General features: G+C 34.0%; 1 protein-coding gene across 7 annotated transcripts in view; it reads right to left on the bottom strand.

The window, feature by feature from the left end:
- Positions 1-26,269, bottom strand: part of LOC112556989 (vacuolar protein sorting-associated protein 13A-like) — a 58,885-nt gene that overhangs the window by 29,475 nt on the left and 3,141 nt on the right. For 5 of the 7 annotated variants that reach the window (XM_025226532.1, XM_025226536.1, XM_025226538.1 and 2 more), the window contains exons 2-25: positions 23,847-23,890; positions 20,719-20,761; positions 19,514-19,609; positions 18,901-19,002; positions 18,500-18,669; positions 17,599-17,658; positions 17,223-17,303; positions 16,534-16,588; positions 15,031-15,161; positions 14,447-14,553; positions 13,724-13,892; positions 12,198-12,260; positions 11,270-11,387; positions 10,893-10,993; positions 10,330-10,397; positions 9,982-10,020; positions 7,643-7,720; positions 6,531-6,735; positions 5,617-5,675; positions 5,148-5,300; positions 3,167-3,245; positions 2,956-2,982; positions 2,406-2,490; positions 1,773-1,890 (exon numbers count right to left, since the gene is read on the bottom strand). In XM_025226532.1, the coding sequence (XP_025082317.1) occupies positions 1,773-1,890; positions 2,406-2,490; positions 2,956-2,982; positions 3,167-3,245; positions 5,148-5,300; positions 5,617-5,675; positions 6,531-6,735; positions 7,643-7,720; positions 9,982-10,020; positions 10,330-10,397; positions 10,893-10,993; positions 11,270-11,387; positions 12,198-12,260; positions 13,724-13,892; positions 14,447-14,553; positions 15,031-15,161; positions 16,534-16,588; positions 17,223-17,303; positions 17,599-17,658; positions 18,500-18,669; positions 18,901-19,002; positions 19,514-19,609; positions 20,719-20,761; positions 23,847-23,890 (2,251 nt within the window). The remainder of the gene's footprint in view (positions 1-1,772; positions 1,891-2,405; positions 2,491-2,955; positions 2,983-3,166; positions 3,246-5,147; positions 5,301-5,616; positions 5,676-6,530; positions 6,736-7,642; positions 7,721-9,981; positions 10,021-10,329; positions 10,398-10,892; positions 10,994-11,269; positions 11,388-12,197; positions 12,261-13,723; positions 13,893-14,446; positions 14,554-15,030; positions 15,162-16,533; positions 16,589-17,222; positions 17,304-17,598; positions 17,659-18,499; positions 18,670-18,900; positions 19,003-19,513; positions 19,610-20,718; positions 20,762-23,846; positions 23,891-26,269) is intronic. The other 2 variants (XM_025226535.1, XM_025226537.1) reach the window with 2 other exon arrangements.

Raw genomic sequence — 26,269 nt, 5'->3', positions numbered from 1 at the left:
ATTTTAAAACTTTAAAGTTTATCCAAATTAATCAATGTAATAAATATAAAAAAAAGTTTATATTAATCATCCACATAAGTGTGTTTATCAAATTACTGCTTACGTTCTGGATGTGGCAGTAATGGCCAAAATCCTGGAATGAGGCATACAGTTTAAGTAGTTAATGCAAGAACACTATTTTTTTTATTTGCACTAAGAATTTTTTGTAATACATTTTTCTCTCTATAATATATTAAGAATTAAATTGACTTTTTTCTGCTTTAGTGAGAGAATTTCTAGAATAAAATTAGTTCACTGTGTGCCTTTTTAGAGATGTCTATGGGCTGCTTAATTTTACATGGATCTGTACTATAAAGGTGAAAACTATGACCTACAGGTATGTACTATTTGTATCTAGGTATCTGTTTTAAAAATTTGAAGTATTTTGTATATTCAAAATGCTTTTAACATTTGTTATTTGACTTAAATCTTCTTACACCTACTTGCAAATGTATAAGCACTGAACTACTTTTTATGTAAAAACATACAAAGAAACCTTTAGCTTCACATTTCTGAATTCAAGTCTTTTTTAACTAAGGCAAATGGCAAATAAAGATAAGAAAAAGACGAAAAAACTGAAATGAAATTGTTGAATATGAAGAAAAGGGAACACTATGTAGATAAATATTTTTGTTAAGTCCATTGAATGTTTCTTTTCAGTTTGCAAAGAAGTAGTGTGTCAGGAACAATTCATGTGGGAAAATCGGATTTTTGCATATTTAGATCTATGATCATAATTGCTTTTCACTTGTATTGCTTATTTATCATCTTCAACACTGATTGCTTTATTTTAAGCAAAATTTCATGTCACCATGACAGAATTGTCAATGCCAAGATGACTGATTTAGTGACCAAGTGATAATTTGTTTACTGGCTTTAAGGCTTCTGATCTTTCTTTAACATTCTATCACTCACATTTACTAAAAGGGAAAAGAATAGAATATATTTATTACACATTTTATAGTTTAAGAAATACTCTTTGAAGTTCTGTGTAAATTATAATCTTTTAATTTTGGTTTGTAATAGTATGCACTTCAACTCAACATGCTGTTAAACCAACCACTTGTTTTTATTACCAGGGCAACTTATCCACAAAAATGGCATTTGTTTTTAAGTTAATTCGTGGAGTTTTCTCCTTGTGAACTATCTATGTATATTTAACACTTTTATTATTTTCTGGTAGTAAATCTGTATAAAGACTTCAAGTAAATGGATCAACAAAGTTACATAAAACTTCCACTTCCCATTTACTAGAAATGGCCATATGATTTACCAAGGAAATTAAAGGGTTAGGTATTGTACTTTCACTTGTCATGCCCTAGGCATAGTGTTCTTCTTACAGTTTATTGTCCCAATAAACATTAGGCTAGGGTCCATTACCTTTGTACAGCATGAAAGTAGCCTGGGCAACATAGTTATAATTAACCGACATTTAAAATTTTTATGCCTTTTAGCTTAATGGAAATGGAAATCTATAAAATAATGACTAAAAAAGCCCTCTTCATAAGCCCTGTTGTGGAAATTTTAGGATATTAAAACAGGAATATAGGTAACTCCTTGTTTATCACAAATTTCTTAGGAAAAAAGCAGAGACATTTAATAACATTTCTGACACACTGGTTAAGATTAAAATTATTAAATTAATTCATAAACCTGGGTTCTTGATACAATTTTATGAGAAAATCCTAAAAGGCAGCATGAATAATAACAAAAGGTAATGAACATGCAGTCACTTGGCCATTCTTGGATCTTTGTCAAAGATGCACACACGGATATCAAGCAGGATGTCCATAGGTGACAGCACATGCTGTGGAGACTGGCCTGCAGTACATGCCAGCTGCCAATTTTCACCTACAATATAAACACTACCTGCCATCATATTCCAGTTTAAGTAGAAAAATGCGCTAACCATCCCCACTGGATTTATTTTGCTTTCAGTAAATGACCAAGAAATATGAAGTCAATATGAGCACATATATTTTCCAAAGAAATTAAATGACATCTTCATCTTACAAACATTTACCTTTCTTAAAATTCCTTAAAAATTAACCTCTTAAAAACTAACAAAGAAGTGGATGACTGTGTTTAGAAAAGATTAGAACTGAACTACACCCACCACTACTATCACTGCTTGTGCTGGTAAAACAATAAGGACTATAGCAATGATACTTTAAATAGCTGCTTCAAAAATTAATAACTTTGGCATCTCTGTCAGTTGGTAGTGGGCACGTATCCATAAGTGCATGCACTGGTATGAAAATCAAAATGAAGAAGAAAAAATAAATGCACTTTTGAAAAACTTTTCATTTTACTGGCCAAGTCCTGTCTCCTCCCCATTATTGACACTCTTTTCCTGTAGAACTGACCTGGGTTAGCGAGCAGCAGCTGCATGCGCTGAAGTCGGATGTCAAACCTGTCATAGGCTTTTTTCAACTTCTCTGCTAGCTCTAACTGCAATACCATTCAAACAAATGCATTCATTTACAGCTGTTACTTAACACTAAATGATGATGGTAATGAAGATGATGATAACAAAGATAATAATGAGAGGGTTAAAAAGGCTGATGATAGTTTTTGCTATTCATTTTAAATCTAAATCTTTATGATAGCAATTATGATGGTATTATCTTATGGTCTTTTTTATAGAAATAATATTCAGTTTCAAATGCAAAACAAGAAAAAAAATAAAACAAGCACCCAAAAAAATATCAACCACAACAAATTAAACCTTGGGGCAATAAAACATAAAAATAAAAAAAAAAAATGTAGAAAAATCAAAGATTCTTATTTTGACATGTCAGTCTTAGTGACGAAAAAAAAAAACCAACATTAAAAAAAATACAGGTTAAAACTAAAGTCCAAGAAAAAAAGAAGTAAATTGCATCATCCATAATGTGTGTTCTTCAAAATGAATACCACTTGTTGTCCAAATACACTCATTATCTGGAATAAACACACACTAGTAGTGAAAATCTGCAATTATCATCATTATTTATTTAAAGATAGTAAAACAATGGATTAATAATCAAAATTAAAATACATTAAATAACACACGATATCAAGAGTGTAGATTTTGTTCAAATACTTGCAACAGACTTCAACATAACAATGTATAATTAATCCTTACCTGTGGATCAATGGAGGTATCATGTTTACTACTGACAACTGTCAATTGCCCAAGGTCAAGAATCAACTTCCGAACATCACTGACGACAGAATGGAAGACCACAACTTGAAACAGTGCAAGATCTGAGCCAGCAAAAGGTGCAGATAAAGACACAGAACAAACATGCAAGGCCCACTGGTTCATGTCTCCAGCTAGTTCAGGTGATTAAGTTATGCTGCCGAGAGTGGCACTGTTTATAATAATGGCACTGTTTATAATAATAAACATGTCATTTATAAAGCGCATGATCATGCTCCTTCAGGAGCATGCTCCTAGCACTTGAGACAAGAATGAGACATGGATGTCACACAAAGAAGGATAAACATGTCACATGACAGAAGGATAAACAAGCATGCATACAAGTAATAAAAGATAAACATAGAAGACACAAAAAAGTATCGGAACAAACAGTAAGGATGGAGAGTTTCGCGAATCTAGAGAGGAAGACAAGCAGGAAATTAGTCAACATACAGAAATAGTAAAAGAAACAACTAGCAAGTGGACTAGTTAGAAATAATGCTCAACTGATCTTTGCATGATGATACAAAATGTACATAACTACTACTCATAATGCTTAGAAACTGTATTTTAAAAATTAAAACTTAAATTTGCACAATAACCTTTTTATTTAAAAAAAGAACTATCCAATAAGTTATTTATTTGCACAGTTTATAATTTATATAGGAAAGTACGCAAAATATTTGTACAAGGAATACATTTTTCTATGGATGACTGCACAGCTGCTTGAGCATTGTCTTCTTTAACAGCAAAGGACATCTGTAAGACTCATTGTCTTTACAGCTAAGGGTTTCTTGCTCACCCACTGTGTAAGCATGTTTTTTTCTAGCATTACTTTAATATTTAAACTGTAAAAAGTTAATGTATGAAACCCACACATATGACACACAGTGACTAAGCATCTACAGCTGAACTGGAAAGATTTAAAATGTGAAATGTGTGAAAAATATATGTATACTCATATAAAACTAAAATGCAAAAGGGAAGGAAACTAATTGTGACTAAGCGTTCTTCAAATACCACGCTTTCCTCCACAGGAAAGTTAAACTCCTTAAGCAAGGACAAACTTGAATGTGGCAAATAATCTGCTAACCTATACTCTCCTTTGCAATAGCAGTCTTGTAGGTTAAGAATCAAGATAATGCACAATCACAATTACTTTTGCTGTTAATAAGGAAGGAGGAATAAATGCTACAAGGGAAGCTGGTATAATCAGACTATTAATAAACTTCCTTTCCCAGCTTTTTCCTCCTGACAAATTATTAAGGGCCTTCTTAACCTAACACATACTGAACAACTGATTATGTCTGGCAAATTGCATGACAGTCCATGAAAATTTGTCAAGTATATAATCCACCTATGTCTTCAATTAAGTGCATAGCTTTCATGAATGAAATCTGCCATACAAAAAGTACAGCAATTTCTGCAAGTAATTTTGCTTAACTTGGATTTAATAAACGGCATTTTAAAAAAGTATTTTTAGCACTGACACTCTACAATAAGTACACATCATGATTTTATCAGATGACTTAACAGAAAGCTGCATATTACAGCAGTGGTTTGACATATTCCTGCTGTAGTTTTAAATCCTAAATTCAATTCACTTATTGAATCTGAACTGATTTATTATTGAATGATAGGGAGGAATGCATAAAGAACTTCAGCTGATAAAAGCTGAAAAAAACGAATTAATAGAATGTTAGGATGAGGACAGACAAAAAAACACATGAGCCAGTGAAAATGGAAGGAATGGTAAAAAAAAAAAATCAACAAACAAATAAAAACCTTGGCTGGTGAAGACAAGGTTATTAAATATAAGACAAGCAGAATAATAACTTGATTGGTTTCCCAGTTCCTAAACCAACTGCACATTCACAGTTATAAAGTACCAAGGAAGACTCTACTCTCTTGAGAGAGATCTCACTTCTTCATCAAGCCACCCTCTGGCACAATAATGATGGAAGGCATAAGGTCCACACCAATGTCTGTGTATTTGTGCTGCTGTAGTGCATGCTGGATGCCCGCTGTTGACTGCTCTTTTATCTCATCAAACTTAGACATTGCTGCCTGGGAGAGCCTGCAGATAATAGTAAAGAATGAATGTGACAAAACATAGCAGAAGACATAGACTGATATCTTCAAAACCAGCTAGGTTTAGAATAACAGCAAACACGGCAGTTCCATTAATGAGGCAAAAAACTTAGCAACGAGTGAGAAAAGAAATGAAAAGTTTTCTCATGTTCAAGCCAAACTTCTGATATTTATGATAACACTCTAAAATGCTCAAATCAAATTTTGCTCATTTTCTACATTACAAATTCTGTCCCAACTTTTATGTTAGTTTAGTTCGACTGTCACTTATTGTAAATAGCACAGGGCATGGTGACACTCACTGTTTCAATTCAACAGATTTTGGAGGTTTGAAGAATTCTGCCAGCTTGTTTATAGTTACCTGAAAAAAAAAAGGCTTTAATCAAATCAGTTTCTCAACAATGGGATAAACATAGCAGATTGAAAAACATGCTGGCATATACAGAGTCTATGTCAGTTAAACCTACATTAAGATTAAAACATCACTTCCTCAACCCCTTTTATTTACTTTCAAAATGGAATGAAAACAGAAATCACATAAAAGCAAGGGTATACCTAGATTAACATAAAATGATGGCAAAAATATGAAAAATTCAGAAACAGAATGCTATTTTGCACACAGTAAATGACTGCAATCTTTAAGATAAAATGAGCTGTATTCAGCTTAGCTCCGTCCATGTTCTCACTGCTTTGCTTCTCTAGATACAAATGTAATAGTAACTGGGTAGCCTACCACACAGCACACTCTCACATACATTCTGTGAAGAGAACACTTAAGGAGTAGCAGTAGGCTGTTGGTATCTTTTGTTGTGGCGACCACTTGCTGGCCACCTGCATCTACCTCTGCAGGGCAAACTCTCAGAAAACTTTTTGCTAAGTCCTCAACTATGCTGCTGGTTAAGATGGTGATGTGCTGACAGTGCTGTTACATGTCTTGCTCTCTACAAGCATCTCTCAGAGAGACTTCTCTGTCTTGCTGTACATCTTCCTCCCCTTCTGTACTTACCAGGAGAGGACAGATGTATTGGAGGACAGCACTGAAATTGCTGGGATCTGCCTGGGTGTTCCCCTCCATCCACTCTGGGCAATACAAACTCGCAAGCCAATCAGTGCTGCCAACCAACTGGCCTTCAAATGGCATTTAAACCAGCCTCTACCACAAAGTTTGACCTACATAATGTTATTCTGACAATGATTAAAGAAAGAATCAACTTACAGCATCATAAACAATTTCCAGTGGCCGCCCTTTGAACCTGATCCTGGTGTCACAGAGGCCGTCCAGGGGATTGGTGGCTATAGAGAGGTTAGCCAAGGAGTAGATTTGCTCTTTAGCGTCCTGTATCTGGGAGGTGATAAGGCGTGGAGCTGCATCGTTCTGAGGTGTTCCAGAGACCACCATTCTGTCTATTTTAGCATCAAGACTGAAAATAAAAACCAGTGGAATGCAAACAATCTGCACGAAACAAGAGGGGAAATGTGGGGTCTGACTAGTATGTAGCACATGACCCATGGAAACATCCATTTAGTGAAATAGAACAAGAATAAAAGGCTCAAGTGGCAAAGTTGGGCAGAATGCAATGCATTTTATTTTATGTAATGTAATCATTAAATACTGTGTTGCATGAAAAATATTCTGCAAGTAGAAAGAAATTTTGTATGAGACTGCAAATGTAATGAAATAAGAAACATGCTATAAATGTTGTTTAACCCATGTATTACTGTGCGCATAATAACTTTTCTTCCACGTTACAACACAAAGTGGAAATTTCTTTACCTTAACAAAAATCACATAAAATGACAGCAATCAAACTTAAGGGGGATACAGCACAACAAGGTGACAGTTTAGTATTTTTTTGTCTGTCCTATTATGTATATATCAACAAGGCATGTTACAAAATGCAATTACTGGCTGCTATGGAAATTATCTAAATGCTAAATATATTTCAAAATTTAATGGCATCATGGTATATTAAAAAATGACCTACAGAAGAAATAAAATATTTTTCAGCTGTTCTGACCTCAACAAATTTAAGTAAAGCACAGAAAAGGCACTCCATATTCAAAATATATGTCAATCTCAAAATTGTAATCTTTGTCAAAATATACAACCGTTTACCCTTTAAATGGTATCTGCTCCAAATGACTCTCTTTTTGGTTTATACATAATACACTTTGTCCTTAAATATGAAATTGATACCATCTTCCCATCTTTAGTAAAGAATCTAAGGTTAAAAAAAAAGAAGATCATAGAAGTTACCTGTCTCCACTCAACCACGATTTTAAACCAAAACCAAATGTTACAAGGATAAACAGGTGGAAAAAACTCACTGTATGGCACCTGCTGCAGGTCTTTGCCCAAAATAGGAGTACACATCCTTTAGTTGTAGCTTTAGCAGCTGGTGCTGTCTGTATATAAAATATTAGCCATGTCAAACTGTAATTGTCTGTACATCAACATGTTAGCTATAATAAACTAGTAATATCTACATATTAAAAGCTTTGTCAAAGTGGGGTTGTCAATACGTCAAAATGTGATTTTGGGACTACCAATGCATCTACATTTACCATCCAGTGTGTGTGTGTGGGGGGCTTGGAGTGGGCACAGAGGAAGGTCATGGATAGATGAATGGATACATACAGACTTATACATACATATACTAAGGAAGGAAGCAGATAGCTGTAAGAAAACTGGCATCCCAATTGGGCGGTATGCCAACTTACTACCATGTGAAGCAGGTAACATATCCAAGTTGACCCAGCTGTCAGAAATGGGTATCTGACTACACAAAGTAGGCAGTGAAGAAGAGGTAATCGGCACCAGCCTCACAAATAACTAGCCTTGAAAAAAGTGAGGTCTCTAACACCTCACTCCCCAACAACCAAGAGGTTAAGGGACTACCTTTACCTTACTAAAGTCTTTACTTTGCATGCTTCATATAGTACCAACACTCCTTATATTCACTCACTTGATTATTCTCAAAAATTCTGATTTTACCTAATGGGAAAATAGTGATAGTGATAAACTTTGCAAAAAATAAAATAAACACATCTAAGCATTTACACACCACAAAAAACTCACAGACATCAGCTCTAAAAACCAGATCTCTGATGTGAAAGAAAACCTGAAGGATAACATGTTTCTTTAACTAGTGGAATGGACAGAAGCATACTTTATTTTCATTACTTTTTTATTAAAAATCTTTCACAAGACTAAGGAATAGGTGTTACAAAATATTTTTTTATCCACAGAATGGAAATGGGAGTAGGGGATGGGACAAACATCATAAACAGACTACCATATTTTTATGCAAGTTTATGCAAACACATTTTGGCACTTGGTCAGAAAAGTGTACATATAACTTTCTACCCACAAGCAAATGCACAAGAACGCATGCTGAAATTTAAAATATGCATGCATTAATATGTATACAAATATTTTTTTTCTCTCTCTCTCCACAAACTTGTATTACTGGACTGCTTGCAGATGATTTTTTCCAATGAACTACTAAAATGAGGCTGATGCATGCAAAGCTTCCAGTTTATCCACGTTTCAGCTTAACTACTAGAATGAGGCTGGTGTATACAAAGCTTCCAGTTTAGTCACATTCATTATTTAAGCTTGCTGAGACTAACATCGGAGAACTTTGAATGAGGTTAAGTGTTGGTCTCGGCAGACAGAAGTAAAAAATGAAAAATAAAGAATTAACGCCGATTAAAATTTAAAGTGCATTTACACGACAATGAAACATGAATACTACAGTGATCAATGCACCACCTCAGTAAACATTTTCCAGTGAAACGCTTGATGAGAAATATTAAATGGTAAGAAGAATGTTAAGCTTAAGCACACTTTTTAATTTGTCAGCCAAGCTGTTCTCTTGAATTTCCTCAGCTAGCTTAGAAAACTGCTGCTATTTACAGATTTTCAGTTGATGAGTAGATACAAAAGGCTTGCAACACTAAAGATCAATATGGTGGGAAAAGGAGGATGAACAAGTCAGTTCTCATTATGTGAGCAACGAGTATGATAGGACTATAGACACCCACATCAAGCAAAGAAGCAGCAAAGTACAGGCCTATGACAAAATTGCTGCCACAGCCTCTGCTTACTTGTACCAGAACAAATTAATCTTTTAAGCATAAAGAACAACGTATGTGCATGGATTCTTAAATACTTTTTATAACTGATAATTGTTCAATGAAAGGCACTGTAATGAAGGTCTATTATTTATGTTATCATTGCCAAGCAAAGATAATTATTGTACATTTTTAAATACAAAATAAGCAAAAAGATATCTGTCATTCTAATTTTCATATGATACTGATGGAATACAAGTGTAACTGTAAAAAGAACTCCTTAAGAGCTACAATCATTTAAAAGTTGATAGATGCCAAGCACATTACAATTGGTCCAAAGGGCAAAGAGAGGTGAAGTAATCTGGCTATAAAAATATAGTTCCTCAGTCCCTTGGTGCTATCTCACCAGCTTACTGTTGAGCATTCATCTCAAAAAACTTTATTAATCAAAATAGTGACTGGTTGTTGGTAAAAAAAAGTAGTTCTTTTCAACACAAACAACATGGAGAGAATGCACAAAAAAAACTGAAGCCATGAACTATGAACGCCAAAACAAAATTAAATGGCTGCATGACAAGAGCATGAAATACCTGAAAAAGGTCTCCCTACGATGTAAAAAGTGAACATCTCTATCAGAGAAAGGCAAGAGAACAATTGAATTAACAGTGCAGTCTATAATATCATGAAGTTCTTTCTGTGATTCTAAGAGATAAATGAGAATACTGAATATGCTAGTCACAGATGTGGATACAATATCATGGTGTTAAAATATCTGCTTCTTTTCAGTCTCTCTGAATGCATAAAGTAACGTGCGTTCCTTTCATGTGCACGCATGCATGCACACACATGCAAAATTCTCGCTCTGTTCTCTTTTTACAATACCTTCTTCACATCCATTAAATACTCACTTATTACAATGACCACAAATGATAACTTACTTTGACTGTCTATCTCTGAGAAAAATTGCAACATTTCTGAACTTAGTAACAACCTTGACTGCTTCGTACTGAAATAAAGACAAAAAGCATTTTTTAATAAACACATACTTACATACTTATTTTTGGCTGCTTAAGAAGAGTAGCTTGGTTTAAAATGCAACTGTCTGACAGACATATTCCATTTACAGCCAGTCTTTTAAATGTAGTCAAAATCACTTTGGGGAGGATTAGTATCATTTACCAAGCAACAAAAACAGAATTTAACTATCCTTATCACAGTTCCACAAATATGCATTTCTTTCCTTTCTGTTTCCTTGCTCCTCCATTAAAAAAAAAAGACTGCCATCATATCATATTTGTCGATAACACAGTCAAGACCAAAAAATTATTGGTGCTCGTTGACTATGCTATAATGGATTGTACACAATATCCAAAGCACTTTAAGTACTGTTTTTTCAGTGTTCATAATACTTAGATTACTGCATCTTATCACCTACTAAAGTAATGGAAGGAATATATAAGGCAAAGGTAAGAATTTCTCAAATTTTAAAATGCAGAATCACCTCTTTTGGATAGACCAAGGTCATTTCATTTTCTTCATAGCCAATGGCATTGTATAATTTGGCTTTCTCCTCTGCTGTGTACAACTCGTAGAATTTCTCCTCTGTTAACCCATAACATACATGCACACATAAGTATATGAACATGCATGCACACACATTCATCTTGAGGATTTTCTTTAACTGTGCAACTCACATCCAAGATTTGTTGCCTCTTATGTTAGAGCAGAAAGTGTTTGCAAATGCATGCTAACTAAGAAGAGAACTAGCTTAAATCTATTAAGCCTTAATTCAACAAAGTTTTAGATACATAATTTATTTTACAAATAAACCTCAGCTGATGAAAGATATCTGTTAAAACAAAAATCTTTGAAACTTACGCATTTCTCCAGGCTTTATTTCTTCCTCTAATGAGTCTGATGATTTTCTTTTTCCAAACAATCCACTAAACCAACTTTTTGAACTACTCTCCTTTCGTTGTGCACCCTGCTTGGCTGCCTGTTCAACAATTTCCAACACAAATTTCAGTGTCACAGGCTTACAGCACAATGCAGTAAACTGATATTTATTTATATAATATATTTAAAGTATGTATTAAATAAATAAAACAAAAAAGTACTCACAAATGCCTTCCTTTTTAGTACATTTCCATAAAGATGTGCAATTAAAAATGCACTTCATGACAGATGATTTACTAAATATTTGAAAAACCAGTTGTCTGTGTTAAAGTAAGAAAGATGAACAGACTGTATGTCATTCCATGTTCTAATTGAAAAGCAAGATAATTTATTTTATTAAATTATGGTTTTTCTTTGAACTTCTGCAAAACCTCAATGTTACCTTCTAAAACCTCTGAAATACCTAGGTAAAATTTTCTGAAAGCACATTCCACACATTCTACTTGATGTTAAAAATACATTAGAATGCTTTACCAATTCTTACAAATCACAAATTTTTTTTCAATCCATATACACTCAACTTGCATGTCCAACTTACAAAATCAAGACTTCTATTGCTAAAGTTTTACAAAACAAATGTAAAACATAATATTCCGTACTAACTATTCAGCATTAAATTCTTAAATAAAGAACAGGAACATATAATAGTGCTGACTTCATGTTCTATCTTTCTATTACAATGTCTGTGGAGTTCTTATTCTTCTTGTTCCTAATCGCCCCCCAGTGGAGCATAGGACCGCAACAACACTGTTTCACACCATCGGACCCAGTTGGGGAGTTCTTATTAGGTGGGACCAAAAAAGGTTTAGATTAAGAAATGAACAAACGTTTGCACTTTCTTCTAACATACCTGCACCTCTGCTTGCTGTCTCATGAGGGTGATGTTGAACACATCTAGTTGTTTTTCACTATTCTGTAGACATAAATACGCATACTTGGATAAAAGAAAACAAATGTGCATGCTCTAAAAAGTAGCTTATGTTAACAGAATATGATGTCATGCATTGGAGATATTCACAAGAGACCAATGATCTGTCTAAGAATGTAGACAGTTAAAGACAAACTCAGCAGCTAAGCAATAGAGGAAAGTTTGTGGAATATAGAAAAAAATGCAAAAAGCTAATTAAAAAGAAAAAAAATTTCTCATTATAAATGAGAAAGATCAAAGTGCATGGAATCCTTTGGGAATGACAGCAAATCTTTTTGGAATGGAGTCAGGCAGCTCTGGCAGGAAAAATGCTTGTTTGGATATAAAAGATGAGCAGTGGTTGAGTCATTTTCAGCAGCTCTTTAATGTTAGTGTGACAATAATAGAGACGAACTTGTGGACACTACAAAATTAAATGTTCGCTGTGAGGATCTGAGTAAGCCAATTTATAATAATCAAGTTTGTGATGCTATTGTGATTGATAAAAGAATATATCGTGAAGATTGGACTCAAAGCATTATTCTACCTACATTTAAGAAGGGTAATATTACATTGTTGGATAATTATGATTATAGTTTGCTATTAAGTTTGATGAGTAGATGTTACACAGCAGCTCTGAATATATAAATGGTAACATGGGTAAAAATAAACAGAATGTTCAATGAGTCTCAGGCTGGATTCAGAAATGGGTATGCAACCTCCAACATCTTTAAAAAGATGATTGGAGATTCTGTCAATTATTAGTGTTCAGTCTGCAGAATTGTACTTGTTTTATCTACAATTGTTCTTTATGTGAAAATTTAAGACAGAAGTATTTATTCGGAATGAGCATTACTATAACAATATCCTGAAAAATAGAAATATTGAAATTTTGTGTAAACCATCGCTATATATTTTTTATGCACTGTATAAGAAGCAGCACTATGGTAGTCAAACTTAATGTTGAATCATTCTATCAAACTGTGTTCCTGATGTTCATTGTTCTGTACTGTAACTCCTAACCAAAGGGTCGATGGCCTGTTTGTGGTTATTAAAAATAGGATTTTTTTTCCTCCTCCTCTCTTACTCACACACACACACAGTTACTCTAATGTAGCTATCTTATTCACAGTAAAGTCTGTCAGAATGGAAGTGATAGATCTAATTATATATTGCATGGTTCAAAATATTTAAAATCTAATGATGCACCAAAATTTATTTAAAATAGGTGCTAAAAAAGCTATTATGTCATTTCTTTGTTGATCATAAAGTAGGAAAAGTGTCCACCAAAGAGGGGATTAAATCCTATGTGGTTTGGTAGCAGTATTTGTGCTGGGAATTCATCAAAAGTATACCTCATCTCACCCAGGGCTAAATATGTGAATGATTGAGCATAACATTTGTCATTCTTCACCCAGTTTTACCGAAACAAATTCTAAAGAATAGTTTGTGACTTAAGCATTCCTCACATCCAGGATTTTCTGAACAGCAGCAGACAATTTCTTGTCCAGCTTGATAAGGTATGCTTCTCTATATGTCTTCATTATCTTTCTGTGTTCTGCAATGTGATGCCAGGACCACATCTGCCGCCGACGCCGGACAGTTTCATTCAGTACGCTATCATAAGCGTAATGCCACCTTCATGATTGTATCATCACAAAAACAAAAAATATACATATATCACTGGATTATAAGGTGAAAACAGTTCTTTTATAAATATTTTAACTTAGACTGAGTAACATCAGGTCACAAATTTAATTTTAGTTGTTTTATTATGTAATGTCTGTTGTAAGTTAAATGCCTTCTGGCAGAGACAGCTGAATAAAATCAGATCAACCCAAGGTAGTTTATATTGCATTTTTAAATCCTTTCATAACAGCTTGATTCAGGTTCAAATGTCTACAATGCACTGAATTGGTTCAAGACAAATGATTGTTTTTACAACTTATTTTTGTTAAACAACCAAAGATAACACGGTGTTTCTCCATGTTCTTTTAACTGAAAAATCCATTTTCTGATTTTTTTCCCCATGACTATACTTTACATTATTTACATGATAAATACAAATCTTAAAAACAGTAGGCAATCTTCCAGAGGATGTTATAATTTTGTGCTCTCTATATATTAATATACAATCCATACATATCACCATATCTTTACATTAAGCAAAAATTCTTCAAACATAATCTAACCATAAGACTGTGTTGCCTGAGAGTGGTTTGTCAGGCCGGTACTTTCGATACACAGAAAGCAGAGTCATTCTCTCAAGGGATTCCATCATCTCTAGTATATCATCATACTGAAAGACAAAAAGTCAATGCAAAGACATTTGGAAAAACAAATGCTCTTTTCTAGGCAATATAGCACTAAGCAGTAGTCATCAAAATGATCATCCAAGATGCCAAGGTAAGTTTTACTGATCTCTGTTAAAATGCAGATACGCACATGTCGTGCAGGATTTTCACAGATGATGGTTAAATTATAAGGCTGATGGTAATTTCTAAGGATTTGATTGCCTTCAAGAAGTCACTGGTGATGAGCAATAATGCTTATGCTGAGCAAGCTCCAAGAATGATACGATGGTCAAATTTTATGACACCTATTTCAATACATTATCTGACAGTCTCCACCTGAAATGAGTCTAGCCTCACTAAAGTCGGCTCACCTTTCAAGGGATGTACCATTTTTAAAAAAGTGAAAAAAAAAAAGTAGTGTTAAAAAATGATCCCCAAAAATGACGAAGTTTAAGTGGCAATTACAATAAAGAAAGAAATACCTGATCTTTGGAAAGCCCAATGGCAATCTCATCAAAAACCACAGTAAGTCCAATCTTTGGGATACTGAATTCCTTCTGCTCTGGTTTGGTATGCAGGCGCAGATGGGCCACAGATGAGATCGGACGAACAACTGAGAAAAAAAACCAATCAATCTAACAATCTTAGTAACAGTCTTTAAATGGGGTGTGGTAGAAAAATGACTGTGGTTCCATGAGATTAGACTAAAGTCTGACAAATTTATACCGAAATGTATATGCAAAGTGATCACATTCACTTAGCCTATAATTTGTACTTTAAAATGTGATATTCTTAAATATGCACACTAGATGTGCAAGATATGTTTCACAATAATTTTTTTCTTCCCTCCATTGTCTCTAAAGCCTGGATTTACCCTATTATAGTCTACAACAGTACATGTACTGACTTTTTAAGGTATATGTATTTTCATTTTAACTCTGTTGAAGCAAGATGAATGACAACATTAACATTCAAATGAATACCAGCGTTTGAAATGGGTTGACAGTGTGAAACAGATAGGTGCCTTGTTCATAAATGGATACATGGACATCAATTAGGAAATTGATGTCCCTTCACCTTCCCAGCTTGAGGGAACTAGTTCTCTGGATTTCATTCGATTTTGTTATTTTTCTGAATTAATTTTGATTTTTGAGTCCTTTGTTTCACCTACTATGATCCTAGTAATGTGCAGACTGTATTTCTTGATCATAATATTTTGTTTCACTTTTATGGCATTCGCTGATCTATTGATTAACAGTCTTTTCTGTGATGCCGCCATTTTCAACTCAGTCCAATTTCTTGTTTGTTCACATCAACAGAGAGATGAACCTTGTGCACTGTGGCAAAACTGCATGATGACTAGAGGCAGCAAAAACTGTCTACAGCTTGACCTGCAAAGGTTTATCCTGAGCATTCTTGATGTCTTCTTTCTAATAACTTCCCTGATGATGTAAATAATTGCAGATCTTAACAGTAGATCTTGGATGGTGAAAAGGGAAACCAGGCTGTACAGCCAACTTTGGTCTAACATTATCTCTATCTGCAGGATTTCTTTTACATAATTTATGTATTTATTTTTATTTCACAGACTTGTTGAATAATGGAGTACAGTGTTCGGCTAGTTGTTAATCAGAAAGCACTACACTTTTTTCCCCATTCCATGCTTCATCCTCTTTCATTTCCTGTAGTCTTGTTTAGCTTCTTCAATTTCTCTCTATCATGATTATTATTATACTTATTATAATTATTATTATTATTTATAAAGTCTCATAAGCTTGCTTATAAGGCTGGGATATGGTGCTATTAAATAAACTATATAATATGGATGGCAGTTTGCACACACTCCACTGGGGTGAAAACATGATCAAAGAGAGGTCTTTCTCTACAATGTATGCAATCAGGCTTCTCTTAGAACCTGACAGTAGAAATTCCTAGATTACAACAAACATACGACAAAGAAAGAAAAAAATGCAGGTAAATCTTACCGTATTGGTATTCAGGTTTTGCTCCATGACCAGCAATGTTACTTCGCAAGGAATCCTGAAAATTGTGCAGTAAAGTATAACTTACAAAATAGCTTTTCATCCTTTTTTAAATTAAAATAGTTTTGCTTCCATACTGAAGCAGTAGGGATCTTGCTAAAAGAAAAAATAATTGTCTAATATTTTAAGTTAACCAGTCAAACTGTTTAAAATTCTCACATGACAGAACCTGACTAGACGATGATTTGAATTTTTCAACCATAAAGAAAATAAAAAAATAAAATAAAATGAGACTGACCTTACAGCATGCAAGGTATGCATCACTGTGAATCACTAATAATAAACTAACTATACAAAGTTATACTACAAATATTATCACATCCTAAACATTTATGTGGTTACATTTGTTGTATCACTGTCATAACATTTCCTTCTTCTCTATGGTAAAAGGTTGCTGTCTAAATCTCTAAAGACACCTGTCTTGAGCTGTTGTGTAGGGCAGAAATAATAATTAAGTTCCTTGCTCAACACTGACAAATAGTATTAAGTAGCACGCTGTAGAGCAGTTTATTCTTTCTAAGGTAACTTTAATATCCTCTATTAGAAATATCATCACAGTCTCCACAAATCAAAAATTGAAGAAAGAATATAGTACTAAACTGACATTAAACATGTTTAAGCCCCAAACTGACCAATATGACAGAACTCTCCTCTTGATTCAGCAAATTTGAGTAGCAATTCCAATAGATGGAAAGGGAGTCTAGTTTGACCAACTGCAAAATACCACAATTAAACCTTAAAGCATTTATGAGAGCATTACCAAATGTAAAATAGATATTGTTGGACAGGAATGTTACAATGCTAACAAGAAGGATCATCTCTGGAAATGAGATGATGTTGTTAAAACTGTTGGCAACACAATGACAAGGAACTGATTTTATTTAAAAACTGAATAAATACTAGAATGCTACAAAGTACCCTTACTGTAAAAAGTGTATTATTAGGTTTATTATCAGTGTTGTTACATGCCCACACATTTCACATCGTTGATTACAATTTTATAGTTACCTTATAAATCTGTGTGACTGCTTCTTTAATAATGCATGGGTTCCACTCTTCATCTGTTGTCTGGAGAAAAAAAGCTATCATGACAGTAAAATGCACAAAGGCTAATATTTCAACATTATCCATGCAGTGTATGCATGAGAATAAGATAATCCTACTATTTATTATAACAATAATACTTATTGAAGTTTCAAAGCACTTTCCCTATGTGTAAATGAACGCCATGCAAATTCTTTATTGTTAGGCCATTGACACTTACAACTGAATTTATGAGCCTCCTATAGCAAGGCAGCCACACCATTCCATCATGAATAGTATTGTAGTGTAAGCAATATAACTGGTCACACATTAAATCTAGCATACCAGACAAGTTCATAAAATGAAAATGGAATATACTCTTGTTTGCACATATGAAATTATATAGACTCAACTTTTAAATGCATATACATAATTATATTACATCAACTGATATTTCTTGTTGTCATTTTAGTCAGTAGTAAATGAATCTGGCAACATTTTGCAAGTACAATGTGGTAAGCCTTTCTATTTTTTAGCTTTAGATCATTCAGTGATGTCCACACAAATCAAAAGTGTATTTCATCATTGCAGAGTTACATTAGAGGAACTGGACATTTGGAGTGAAATATCTAAATTTATAGGTATGAACTTCAGAAGCACACAGTGCTGGTTAACCTAGTAGTCTAATTGCTAATTGCTACCATCTGGCCCAACAAGTACCTTCACCTCTCTCTCCCAGGTCAAACTACTTTTTTCTGCAGTAGGGTAGAACTTATCTATCCAGGTGTTAACCCTCACTTTTACAACCATATCAACAACTATGACTTTAACACATTGGGCTTAATACAGATTAGTAACAGAAACTACCAGGAAGATAATATATCACCTGAAAAAGCAGCTCCTGCAATGTGATGCCAAAGGAAAAAGGTCGTGCAGGATTGGTGTAGCAGTCCTCATAACGAACATGGATATTGTTGACCTTAACCTGTAAGTTTTTGACGATCTGTGTAGTTAATTTCTCAGCAAAAGTGTCTTTCTTGACTTCTTTTGGTTGCCCTGCAGTCAACACAATGCACATATTACACAACCAGACTATGATTCAGTACAGCTGTTAAACATTTAGTGACAGCTGTTAGCAGTGGACCTAATGGAAGAGCTGTATCAGAGTCAACCACATTCATAATGAGACTGATGAAAAGTAGCCTGAAGCATGCTTCCTTTTTACAATGAGAAACTAATTCGTTTTGATTGTTCATGTGTATGTTGCCAGAATATTTCAAGTCCTACTTCTCTCTGCTTCCAGCTTTTTGGCTTCTTCAATCTGGGCAAGCTTCTTCTGTTTAATATCCTGTAGTATCTTCTCCTCTTTCTTTGCATCATACTTGACTCCTGTCAACACACCCATGAATAAGAATGTTATAGCCAATGAAATCCACAAATGAGGACAAACGAAAAGGAAAGGCAATCAAAGTCACATAGCATGCAGACTCTGGACTAAACAACCTGCTTACTTGTAGTATGTAGTGAAGGGAGAAATAAAGCTGGTGGTGCTTACTAACCTGTGACAAGCTCTTTCCCTCCCTCATTGTCTCTCTTTTGTTTTCGCTTTTAAATTACAACACTGTTCCAGAATGAAGTTGTGTGCTGTTAACAAAGTGCCTTTAATGAACCAGGTGATAGGGATATTTTAGTGTTTTAGCACCAGTTTATATTAGAGTTGGGTGTGGAGCAGACAATAGAGGGCATGTCATCATTTTTTTTTTTTTTGTGGATAGTGCTACCTACAGGTATACCATTTTTGTTATGGTTGTCACGTGTTTCCATACATGAAAATGCTTCCTGACTTTTTGATAGGCTGTTTTAATAAACATAAATATATAAATAAAGCAGTTTTACCTACCAATATTTGGTACAGCAAGTGCATAAATCCCATCAATTTCAGCAATAACTGGCTCAGTGTACAGATTTGTCCAGGGGATCTTCAAGACAAGCTTGCCTTACAGAACATAAAATAATTTTAAGTGATCAAGTTTTATTCTCCATGAATTTCTTTCAGTTTGCAAAAAGATTATAGAAAAGTAACAAACCCAAATATCTGTTGTGATAACACTAGATTATGACTGATCTTTGCATCCATGTTGTAACTGCATCTGTGCATTTGCACAGTAGTATGTGTGCTTTTATATAATACTTTTGGATCTGAATAAATGGTGTTTTATACCGAAATGATCACATAAGTATTATCACAAGCACCTACAGCTGCAAATGACATTTAAATAAAACTGTGGCACTAAGGTATGTGGGGGAAGTAATTCTCAAATCTACATTTGATGAACAGAATTACATTTACTGACATGGGTTAAATAAAAACTCCTGAAAATCCAATTCCATATTTTCTCCTTTTCTGCAACAAAGTTACCCAATACAATCCATAGAAATACATAGGAATGGGTTAAATTTGTTTCTTCATCAATGACAGGCTCCACTTAGATAAATTGCTTGTGCAGTAATGCTACAAAATTACCCACCAGATTAATAACTTCCATACAATAAGCAGACAAGAATGGGTTATTCTTCAGCTGACAGCAGAGATATGCTCCACTTAGATAAATTACTTGTGCAGTAGCATCTGTGCTTGGTTATTTAATTACAAATTTACTTTTTATTTATAATCTTTTATTCTGCCATTAAACGGCATTCATTTCTTTCAAAAATAACAGTGTATGTATACAGTCTGTATATAATGCCAAGTCATTCTTACCAACCGCAATAGCACTCTTGAACAGGTCTAACAAATGTACCTAGTCTGAATATGTGTGTGTAAGAGAGGAAGAGAAAGTGTATCTGATAAGTGTAATGAGTGAGGGGGTTAAGCATGAGTATAACTGCGTGAGTGTATGAGTGTAATAGTAATCTCTTCAGTTTATTATATATCTTTTTCTCAGTTGATTGTGGGAGCTCCCAGCAACAAAGGAAAATTTCTATCTCTGTTACGACCAGACATAGACAATAAAGATGTATTGTATTGTATTGTATATTCAATCACTATTAGTATTTTCATGGTCACTACCTTAACACAAATGTATATAAACAAAAATGATTTACTTATGTGTCCCGCTTTGACTTTCACAGGTAGGTCAAGTTCATCCTGCAATTTAAGAAAATTTAAAAATACATTTTATCTTATTTTGTAATTAAATATAAACAATAAAATTAAAAGTCACTAAAATAATCCACTTCAAAGAATAATATGACTGGCAGACTAGACTAACTTGTCTCTCCTAATATAGTTTTGTCAGAATGTCATTTTTTTAAGTTCTATTCTCACATATACAGTAATAAATATGATAACATGCAAGTGTAAACAAGGTTAGCATTATTTTCAGATCATTATAAGTTTGATTAGGGCTGAGTGCTCAACATTTGATCCTTTATGCTACACAGTATAATAAATTTCATAAACAGCATCTTTATTGTGCATTTATTGACTACAAAATGGCATACGATAAAATGAAAAGATAAAATTGCTTAGAGTAGATCAGGGATGCACAACCTACGGCCCGCGGGCCATATCCGGCCCGCAAAACTTCTGCCCACAGTGCAGGAAATCGGCATGTTAGTAATAAAAGAAGACCTTAAAAAAACGAAAAAAAAGGAAGAAGAAGTATTTATCCCCACGTAGGGGCGTTTCCCAATCTTTTTTTTTTGCGATGGACGAACATTTCGATTCAGTGCTCCGACTTGGTGTCTCTACGATGAGGCCGGACATTCAGAAGTTGGTTTCGGGAAAACAACTTCAAATATCCCACTAATTACTATATAATTAATGATAAGTACAACTTGTTTCTAATAAAAAATGGTATCTGCTCTATTTTTTTTTTCCTTTTTGTATTTTTGCCGTGAAGTGGCCCGCGACACGGCTGTCCGAAATGGATATGGCCCGCGACACGGCTGTCCGAAATGGATATGGCCCGCAGGCTGAAAAAGGTTGGGCATCACTGGAGTAGATGATGATAGATATTTTATTAAGAATGTGAAAATGTATGCCTTAAAATCTTATGTTAGGGTATGCAATTTTTAGGCTATTTTACAGATTCATATGGAACACAGCAAGAGGAATATCTATCACCTTTGCTTTTTATAAAAATGATTTAAAGTCTTATTTTCTTAAGAATATTGATGGTCTGCAAGTGACACTACTTCTGTCAAAATGGCTAAAGAACACCGGATGTTCCTACTTTTGTATGCTGATAACACTGATAGTCTGAATCTGAAATAATATGTACAGGAAGCACTCAATGTTTTTTCAGTATATTGTGCCATGTGGCAAGACAATAACATTGATATGCAGTTGACCTTCACCAAACAGCTAGAGGACCTGGACTTTGCAGATGACATTAGTCTCCTATCTCATCAGCAGCTAAATGCACAAGCCAAACTGAATAAGCTAGCAGAGGAAGCGGAGAAGACTGGTTTAAAGGTCAACAAAAAGAAAACCGAAGTGATGAGGATCAACAACAATGAGGAAATCCCAATTTAACTTCAAGGAGAGAACATCCTGGAAACAGACTGATTCCCGTATCTGGTGAGCATAACCAACAAGGACGGTGGAATGGATGATGACACCAAAAGCCGCATCAACAAGACTAGGCATGCTTTCAACAGCTTATGCCCCATCTGGAACGCCTAAGCATTATCCTTCAGCAGTAAGACCTGCATCTTCAACACTAGTGTGAAGGCAGTATGGTTCTGAAACCTGGAGAGTGACAAACACCATCAATAACAATCTCCAGACCTTTACCAACCGATACCTATGCCATATTCTGGGAATATGATGGCCTAAAAAGATCTCCAACAGCAGCCTGTGGAAAAGAACCAGCCAGAATGCCACAAGACAAGACATCAAAAAGCACAAATGGGGCTGGATAGGACACACCCTGCACAAACCAGCTGACACCATTGGCAAGAAGGCACTTGACTGGAATCCTCAGGGTAAGAGGAGAGTTGGGAGACCAAAGCAAACTTGTAAAAGAACAGCAGAAAGCGAGGCAAAGAATAAACTAAATTATATTGTTGTATGATTGTGAAGTGTGGAGCTTTGGTTCTTGTGATCTGGCTTAAAAATTATAATTGCATTATTTTAAGTATGATTTTTAGATTAAGAGCAAAACACACCCATTTAGGATGCACACACACAAAATTTAATAATACTTGGTAAGTCGAGATTTCAACTAGATGTTATTGCAAAAATTAGGAGGCAATGTTTTTGGTAAACAGTGAAATCCTTTTAATGTACATAAGTTTTGTAGTACTGCTAAACAGATAACCTACAAATTGCATGTGAATGATAGAATCCATTCATATGTTACTGCAATTAAAGAGTTACTGAATAGTTTAGGGCTGTCAGTGGTTTGGGAGCAACAAAAGAATCTGAAAATCTTCCCCCAAATGATTTAAATATAAGGTTAGAAGATGTTTTTTTGACATGCATATACAAAAATGGTTGTCTAAATTGTATGAGAAGATTGTAAGTTGGAATTACAGAATGTTTAAAAGCCTTTTTCTCCTATGAAGACAACATTATCTCAAAAGGACTGTGTAACACATTTTAAGTTCAGAACTTTATATAACAATATTTCAGTCCAGTTTGTGAATGGTTTTGTAATATACATGTACCAAGATTACAACAACATTGTACTAAACGTAAAGCTTGTGATACTGAAGATTAATTTCACATATACATTAAACATCCTAATGCAGTTGAATTAAATAAGCTCTTCTGCTCCACAGAAAGCATGCACTAACAAAACTTATACAATTTATGAAAAGCATTTTATAGCTTTGATAAGTAATGTCACTTTTTTAATGTCATGTTAACACAGTACAAATATCAGCAGATGCATAAGACAAACTAATTTTTTGTATGTTGTGAAAATTGTGTGTTGTGAGCAAGATTACCTTTAAGTGAGTCTGTCTTATCTTGGTTTCAGTATTATATGACTACAACAACATATCATGTAACAATTATTAAAATAAATTAAAATAAAATCTTACTTTCCTTGTTCCCATTTACTGTATTTTGGTAGGATATTGACTAATTTCTTCTATCTCAAATCTTTGTTTAAAGTCACATTAAAGATGCAAGGAATTTGTTAACACTCATACGAATTTCAAAACATGGTAAACATTCTATAAAAAAAAAAACATCTATAACATGTGCTAAATCTTCTTACCAATGCACTCTCTTTTATGTTAAGATTGTCAAGAACCACACTGCCTGCAAAATAAAGAACAAGTTCAATTTCAAGCATCAGTTTCAATAAAGCTACAATAAATATTGTGATGTAACTAATAACTACCACTAATTTTCATTCTTTCTCTTCTGAATTCAGCAAGTATTGTAGGTTCGGTTCTTACATGATCATAGTTTAGTCTTCTTACCATGTTTAGAGATGCATTCCAAAAGACAAAAAGGCACACAGGCATTCATCATTTATATCAACATTCAAACACTTTATTTACATGCTTAAAATGTTTTTCCGGATACAAAACAAATATTAAAAACATTTGTTTCTAATAAACTCTATATATTAACTACACAATAGCTTTAAAATATATTTATTGTTAAATAAATATTTTTTTCTATCATAGGATGACTTTAATGACACTGTCACATGTTCTGGAAAGCACACATATGTGTTTATACCCAATCACATGCCTGCACATGTATACACACACACTGTTAATTAAATGAATACTAAAGGCTGTGACAGTGGTGATAAGGCTGTGGTATGCTGTGCAACATAAGTGAGGGAGAGGAAGTGTTGGTCATTGTTAGGATTTGAATGCCAGTGATTGGTGGTGTGTCGTTAGTTGAATTAGTGATATATATATATTGGTGATAACAATCAAGATAGCTATAAGCAATGTCCAACCATATCACTGCATCAGTTCACACAGAGATTGAGTTGAGGTCATTGGAGGACAAAAGAGACAAAAGAGTCCCGAGTAATTTCTCTTACAGAACATACTTTTTCCACATGAACGGAAGTAGATGAGATTCAAACTGATCCTACTCTTTACAAGATTCTAACTTTGCCTTTACAATCCCTTTAAACAGAAAAATAATATTATACCAAAAGATGACTGATAATGCTGTTACCTTTTCTGGTATGTACAGATGTGCACATACATATGCACATACACACACTCTCTGTAAGTTTTTTTCTTCTTTCCCTCACATAGACATACTTAATCTCAATTACTTCTTAATTATTCAGTGCAGTACCAGTCTGACATTTGACACTACTAATAGTATAAAATGTGATATACAAGTTAGGTCATGTTGATGCTGACATAATTCTATGGTCCCTTTACTTCACTCATGTATTTACTTTCATTTATTTTAATTATTCTTAAATCAATCTCCAAACAGTCATCTCTGTGGACTTGTGTGCGAAGTACATATGCATGCAATGGATTGACATGTGTCATGCATGGGTGTATGCCATGGTTTTCAAATATCTTTATTCAATAATTAATATGTATACAGCCAACAGTTGCTATCATTAGTGTGATCGTGTAACATATGGTGCTAGACAGGAAAGAAGCAGAAAATGACTCACTACTTTGCAGCACAATGCACAGTATAACGCAAATGTTGGTAAACATAGCTAAGATATTTAAATAAAGAGTATTGCTTTTATGTGCAAATATCACATTGCTATGATATATATACATGAAAGAAAGAAAAAGAGAGTGTGTATGTGTGTGTGATCACGTGCATTTGCATATTCTTTGTCTCTTAGTTTGCATGTCTACATGATAGTAATGATAACTGCAGGTCCTTAGTAAATCTTGATGTCTTTCATTTCTTTTTAACTAAGCCACTAACATAGATCTGAGAATGATTTATCAAAACTTTTTCCTCTTTCGCAAAAAGAACACCAAAAATGCTGAAAGAAAAAAAAACTATGGAGAATGTGCCATGAGTTAAATTTTAACAGTAATGTAGGCAATCATGAGACCGTTACAACACATCTAGTCTGCTAATGATGGCTGTATCGCCTCCTATATTGGGAAAACACACAGTCACGTGCAGATGTGTCAAGTATTTTCTAATCATTACAATGTCTTATAGCTAAAGAAATTTTATTGCAGGAAACTTTAATTAAAATTGGGCTTCTTACTTGCAAGTGCTGTAGAAATGAAAAAATTACTCTTTAACTGTTAGGGCCTTTTCTTAACTGGAAGAATGGATTATGTACAAAGATTTTAGAGACCAGTTTTCATTATGCATGAACATGATCTTTAAAAACAGTAAAGGATATGCCGCACTAGCCCTTCCTTCCTTCCTATACATACATTCACACAAACATCACATGTTAGTACCTAATTTTACTTAGTGAATTTCTTTATACTGTATAACTCTGCATTTTGACAACACTGTTATCTTTGTTGCATACTTGTCTTTCAGCTAGCTGCAATACCAATCAGCTTTTATTTATAATACTATATATCTGGTTCAAATTAAAAGCGTGTCTACTTAGATCATTTTGAAATAATCTTAGAACACTTATTCAATAACACATATGAATTTTGTCTGCTTCCATTGATGGTATGAGAAAAGCATTTTACACTCAAGAAAAGCCACTCT

This window comes from Pomacea canaliculata, linkage group LG2, assembly GCF_003073045.1.
Source record: "Pomacea canaliculata isolate SZHN2017 linkage group LG2, ASM307304v1, whole genome shotgun sequence".
Taxonomy (NCBI): Eukaryota; Metazoa; Mollusca; class Gastropoda; order Architaenioglossa; family Ampullariidae; genus Pomacea; species Pomacea canaliculata.
This window is presented reverse-complemented; position numbering and strand designations above follow the sequence as displayed.